Consider the following 6668-nt stretch of genomic DNA (forward strand, 5'->3'; position numbering starts at 1 on the left):
TATGGCACCCATCAATGTTGATTCAACAACAAAATTGAAATTCAAGGGTATCAATGGAATTGATACAGGAAGACAAAGTAAACCCAAATTCCAATTGAATGATATTGTACGTATAAGTAAATACAAAAATATTTTTGAAAAGTCTTACACTGCGAATTTTACCACGGAGCTATTCAAGATTGTTGAAATTAATAAAACCATCCCAACGACTTATAATCTTGAAGATATGAATGAACAGCCGATTAGAGGATGTTTTTACGAAGAAGAGTTATTACGAACCGAGAATCCTGACGTATATCTGATTGAGAAGGTGTTGAAGAGAAGAAAAAATAAAGTATATGTAAAGTGGTTAGGTCTTCCTAGCGAACAAAATTCTTGGATTGATGAATCAAATATGGTTTAAATGTATCTAATAATGACTTTTATGAATAAAGTAATATTGAAGTTCATTATTGTTTTCATTTCAATTATAAGTATGTGAATTGAAAAATATTGCAGCGGTAAACATTGCCCCAGCCATTCGCAATGTTCTGTGTATACCAAACCAAATTAATTATATACTCCATTCCCGCTTATATTTTTCAACTCACGATATTGAAAACACATTATCATTCCCAAAACTAATCGCCGTCACTTTGAAATGCAGTATCCAACTCTTTCTGCCAATTATCTCTCACTGATAATGCCGTCTCATAAAGCTAAGTCGACTCCTCAAGCTCAGCCTGAGCTTGCATTCTCGAACGTTGATGGAATTGCTTATCTTTACCAATTTTTGAACGGAGTTCATCAGCATCTTTAGACATTCTAGCCAATTCAACCTTCGCTAATGCAATCTTGGCATCTAATGCTTCAAGAGTTTCATTATTAGCATTAATAGCTCGCTCACTCTTTTCAAGTTCAGCAATAGTCATCTGTGCCTTTACAAGACGGTATTTTGCTTTCCTTTTCATTTCCCCAAACCGATGGAGGGGACTGAAAGAAGATAGCGGTTCAGCTTTCAAATCACTCTTCATTTCTTTAGGAGTACCTTTTGGCTTCCTCTTCGATCTGTCACTTTTCGTTGCGGGTTTTTTCTGTCGCACAACACTTTTGGATTCTTTCTTTTCTTTAAAGTCAGTGACAATCGATGAAGATGCCTTAGTAACCTTCCTCTTGATTGTTCTAGATTTCTTATCAACACCAAGAGGAAGGGTAGATGAAGAGTGTTTGAGTGATGATAATTGCGAAACGATCGGATTTTCAATAATAATTTGCTCATTTGGTTCTGGCACATCTGCAAAGTTAACGAAGTCGTTATTATCAAAATCATTTATCGAATCTTGACTCGATAAATGTAATACTGGAATATTTTCAAAATCAGTCTGATCGATATCAACAAGTGGTGAACCATCTTCAGCAATCAATAGCGGCATAGAGCTCATGATTATTAAGGTCTGAGGAATGATATGTGATAGCAATAGAATGTGGATAGGAAAGGTGATGATGTTACTGAGACCTCACCATTTATAGAAGAAAATAAACTAGCGCATGCGCTCTTTCATCAACTGGCACATGCGCTCTCTCACTAAACTATTCACGCATGTAACAATCTTTGTCATTTAAGAGGAAAACTTTTTGTTGCATGCATGTATTTTTAAATGTTAGAAAATAATACAAATAAATTCAAAATATATATATATATATATTTATTAATAATAGAGGACAATAACGATAATAAAAAATATAAAATGAAAAATGTTAATATGTCTCTGTGAATGTGGAACGTTCTTTGACTCTATTCCTCAATAGTTGTTGCTCGTGCGTCAAACACCAACATTGAAAAAAATGGATTCTCCTATTGGGGTAGAGTTGACCAACCTTCTCACACAGATCCCAAGTACTTCTACATGCATTGCATACATGATTCCAACAATTCATGGAATATGTATCACAACGCAAACAACGTTGCAGTGGAGTTGGAACGGCAGCACAGGTACCACAAATATTTCTACAGATACCTATATTGTTAAATATTATAGGTTCGGAACACTTCAGACACTGTAACTGTTGTTGACGATAATCCGATTTTGTTCGCTTCGGTGGATGAGAAGGAGGCGATAGTTGAATCCGCAACACGCAATCACTACACATACCAGTACATGGATTGATTGAATCCTTAGGTCTACTTATTTGACAAAAGTAGCACACAATAGCCCCTGCAATCATCATTGGGTAGACACACACTTTTGGTTTTTCATTCCACTCTTTTGGAAACGGCATTTTACTAATTCGATTAGAAATATTAAGAGATGACTTACAGAAACTCTGAATGCTCTCTCCTACACCTACGATCTCTATTTATACAAATCAACATCATGTGAAAGTATAGTGGGATAACTTCTCCTACTATTCCACTCTAAACGAGTCAAGTGGGAGTCGCATCACCTCCTATATAAGTCGACTTGCAAACCTAGAGTTCATTCATTCACTCTCTACAACTGTGAGCAAACAACAACAAGATGAATTCTGCAAAAATAAATGCTGCATTAAATAGAATATCTGCTGTTGATGAAAACAATTGGATAGACGAATCAGATGATGAGGATGTCGATGTTCCGCTAGAGGAAGTGATAGTTGAAGCAGAAGATGTTGGAGTCGATGAAGATGAGATAGACGAAGTTGAAAACGAGGCCAACCAAAGCGACGAAGATGATGACGTGATGGAGTTTGAGAGGGTCATGGATGGAGAAGGAGATGATGAAGGGATAGAAGCTGACACAACTGAAGGCGATGGTGCTTTGAGGATCGGTATGCGAACGCTCAATGTCAGTGAGACACTGGAAGATCCCTTGGATTTGTATTGTGCAATGGATGCATACGTATTGATCAGCACAATAGATGGAGAGAACAAAAAACTATGTTGGTGCTGCTTTCGGTTTTATTCGCATAGAAACAATAATGGAGGGTGGTATGCCCATGTCAACACCCACAACACTGTCTCAATTATGGAAATGGGACAGAATTGGTGTGAAGCTTGCGAGAGGCCACTAACAAACTTCACCCGAGTATCTACATGTATTATATGTAATAATGTCCAACCTGTGGCACAATAACCGTAGACCTACTGGTCAAAAAAAACAACAGCCCTTTTCAGGGCTACATTATTCACACAAACAGTGGTTAGTTGTATTAGTATTCATAGATTATATGACAAATGAATACTTTGACTAATAAAAGTCTAAGTAATTTGTTAGTCTTTGAATATCTATACATTATATGACAAATAAATTACTACTTTGACTGAAAAGTCGATATTTAGAATTTGATAGTCATTGAATATCTATGCATATGATGAGTACTACTTTAAATGAAAGTTGAAGTTGGCATTTTGTCAATCATTGTATGCATATAATGATGAATACTTTTACATACATACATTTTGTTTGAGACTATAATGTTAACAATGGTATGAACCTGTTTCTGTTTGAAAGTATAATGATAGCTCTGAAAAGAGCTATTTTTTTTTATTGTTTCAGTCTTCAATTGTAGCCCTGAAAAGGGCTGTTTTTTTTATTAATCCATGCAATGGTATGGACTAACGCTCCTCATCATCATCAGAAACAATGATGATTGTATCATCATCTGTATCTGATGATACACTGATGATGTCATCCTCATAATCATCTGAATCAGACGATATACTAATGGTATCATCATTAGCATAATTATCTAGCTCGTTATCCTCTAGATCGTCTAACTCATTGACATCCATCTCTAACTCTGCCTCTACTTCCTCTTGCATACCTTCTTCCATACGTGCCGGGAAATCATCAGGTAGATCATAGATACGTTGCAGCATTTGTGCAAAATTTGTACTGAAATGATCGAACGTTGAATCTATTCCATGTACCTGGATGGGGCCTGTACTCGTCATAGAATACTCTGGTACACTCATCGGTTCGGTGGTGGAATGAGCACTCGACATTGTGGAAGAATGATATAGAACTGGGATTGATGCTTTATTTATATTGGGAAAAAAAAGGAGGGGGTGAAGTGTAAATGTAGAACAATTCAGTGTTTGAAATTCGAAAGCAATAAGAATGACAATTTTCTTGAAATTCTAAGTGATTATTATTATGAGAAACTCTGAGTGATTATTATAAAAAAACTAATAAGGGAGAGGGAAAAAGACACTGCCCCAACCTCGCAGTACCTCGTGTACACCAACCAAAAAGTGTGTACTCCGTGGAAGGAAAGGAAAGAAATAGAAAGGATGGGAGAAACGAGGAAACGATTACATATCATCGTCTGAATTCAGGACTTCATCAATCAGGATAGGGGATGGTGGAGGACTATCATCGGACTCATTGTCAGCGTCACTGTCATCATCGTCATCGCTGTCGTCGTCGTCTGTGTTTCCGGACTGTGTATCCCATTCGTAATCATTCCGCCAATCATAGGGATCTGGATAATCCCCATCAGACAGGTCCGCTTGATCGGTTCCAGTAACGTGAAGCACTTGTATCCGATCATCATAAATTATGTTATCATAATTCATCGAGTGAGGTGCCGTCGTGGAGGTAACGAAACCTTCATGGATAGAAGCCCAGTAAGGATGTTGATGCGCTGGGTCACTGTACGGCTCAGTAGTTGAATCAGGTTCCATGTTGAAGGTGGCTGATCAACTGAATATTCCAACGGATAATTCCTACTTTTATACTTTTGAAAGGGAGTGGGGGAGGAGTGGGGAGGAGAGGGGATTAAGTGGGAATGAATTTCAAAAATGACATGAGCTATATTCCATGAAAGAGAAAATTGAAAATACTATATGAATTATATGAAATATACTTATTGATTTCATTATGAAACATATTTTCTTCCCAAGAGATTATTTACAATAGATTAGAGAACACAAAAATTGATGTGGGGTATTTGCATAGAAGAACTTGTAATTGAAATAAAAAAAAGGAAATAATAATGAGACGAAGTGAAGAAAAATGCTCCAACCATCGCATTGTTCAATGTGTACCAAACCAAAACAATGTACACCCTTAATTTCACTTCTTTTTTTTTATTTTTTTTTTTATTTCCTAAAATTAGAAACATAAACTTAAAACTATCTTAATTAAATATTCCTAACTAACCTTAAACTAATCTTACTACACTTACACTTAATCTATGGGAAAGTTTTTATAAAAGTCACTAACTTTTTATAAGTCTCTATCGAAGAGGTATCTGCTTCACACTTCTTCTCCAGAGATGCATACTTCCGATCTAGTTCGGCTATTTCTTTTTCTACTTCCCTCCGTCGGTTAACAATTTCAGCCATTTCGCGCTTCCTTTTAACCAACGCGGCCTCACTAGCTCGAGAAGCATGTTCTGCTTCCTTACATCTCTGTAGAAAACTGTCCAACATTTCACTAACCTCTCCGATAGGCTGTCGCACTTGTGGCACTAACACTTCAGGATTCGTCACCGGTGTTGCCAGCATCGGCGAAAGCGGCACCACCGACGGAGTGAATACTATGGGAGCCTCCTCCGATGGGGACAATACAACTGGTGGCTCCTCCGGAGAAGGCGCCCTAGGTTGTTCCACTACTGCTGCGGGTGGTGTGGAGGGCCTTAAGCTGTTTGGAGCGGTCGACCAACTACCTGCATAAGGATTAGTCCTATTGCAAGTAGCTCGGTACTTAGAAATAGGACCAACCTTCGCTGCAGGTCGTTGGCAAACCTTCTTTACAGGCCTGACTTCCTCCTCCTCCTCGAATAAGTCAGGGCTGGTAGATCTGCACCTAACTCGCGAAGTGGATGCCTTCTCCTGCTCTGTCATAGGCATGATGGATGCCACAGCGTTATTTAATTCCTGAGTGTTGGATGCCATTCTGAAAATGTAAAATAATACAAAGTTAGTAGATGTAAAAAATTAAAGTACATTGTTAACTTACTCAAACTTAGCTCCTCGTCGTATAGTACACTGCTTCTGGTTGAGTATGGCTGGACTGCTCTGGATGACTGGAGTTGTCGTACTGAATGTAGAAGAACGTGCTCCTCGGGGTATCAACATCATTGGGAGTGGAGGGAATGAGGTGGGGGCGTGCATGCGCAATGGTTGGAATATGGTGGGGCGAGAAATGGTAGGAAGTGGGCGGGGTGAGCAATGGTGGGAAGAAAGCTAGCCGCGCTCCGCGCGGCTTACGCCCCAATTCGCTACGCTCGCGCCGGCGCGCGAAGCGCGCCGGCGCGAGCGTAATGGGGCCACCCACCACCCCGGGGGGAGGAGAGGGGGGTGGGGGGTGGGGGGCCACCGCGCCGGCGCGCTTCGCGCGCCGTGAAACCTAACCTAACCTAACCTAACACCTAACTTAACGTATGTATGACCCTAACCTACAGTATGTAATAACCTAACCTAACCTAATCTAACCTAACCTATCGTAAGTATTAACCTAACCTAACGTATGTATGACCCTAACCTACAGTATGTATTAATCTAATCTAACCTAACGCGGGAGTAAATTCACCATGTTGGTTCAATTAATACGTCATCTGTTGGTTTTGGTTTTGGTTCTATTATTCTAACATTTGGATCAATGTCCAGTCCTGGATATCCCAGTCCACCTGATGGCCTGACTTTATGGCTTTTCTCCAAAACTTCAACTCTCTATTCTAGTACATCATACTTTTTCATTGTA

General features: G+C 39.1%; 1 protein-coding gene across 1 annotated transcript; it reads right to left on the bottom strand.

Annotated features, from left to right (window-relative positions):
• Window positions 1–5083: 5083 nt before the first annotated feature.
• LOC141483990 (uncharacterized) lies at window positions 5084–6181 on the bottom strand. Its single transcript, XM_074179125.1, has 2 exons — window positions 5925–6181; window positions 5084–5861 (listed from the first exon to the last, which is right to left on the bottom strand). Exons 1-2 carry the CDS (start codon window positions 6077–6079, stop codon window positions 5156–5158), a joined length of 861 nt encoding a protein of 286 aa, XP_074035226.1. The 5' UTR covers window positions 6080–6181; the 3' UTR covers window positions 5084–5155.
• Between the last annotated feature and the right edge of the window lie 487 nt (window positions 6182–6668).

The sequence above is a fragment of the Leptinotarsa decemlineata genome, unplaced genomic scaffold, assembly GCF_025532065.1.
Source record: "Leptinotarsa decemlineata unplaced genomic scaffold, Ldec_3_MD MMD2_tig00004307_RagTag_RagTag, whole genome shotgun sequence".
Lineage (NCBI taxonomy): Eukaryota > Metazoa > Arthropoda > Insecta > Coleoptera > Chrysomelidae > Leptinotarsa > Leptinotarsa decemlineata.

Excerpts from the sequence above, each read along its gene's own strand:
- LOC141483990 (XM_074179125.1), bottom strand. The coding sequence starts at position 6,079 with ATGCACGCCCCCACCTCATTCCCTCCACTCCCAATGATGTTGATACCC. Across the intron at positions 5,862-5,924 it reads CGACGAGGAGCTAAGTTTGA|AATGGCATCCAACACTCAGG; the intron begins GTAAGTTAACAA and ends TTACATTTTCAG.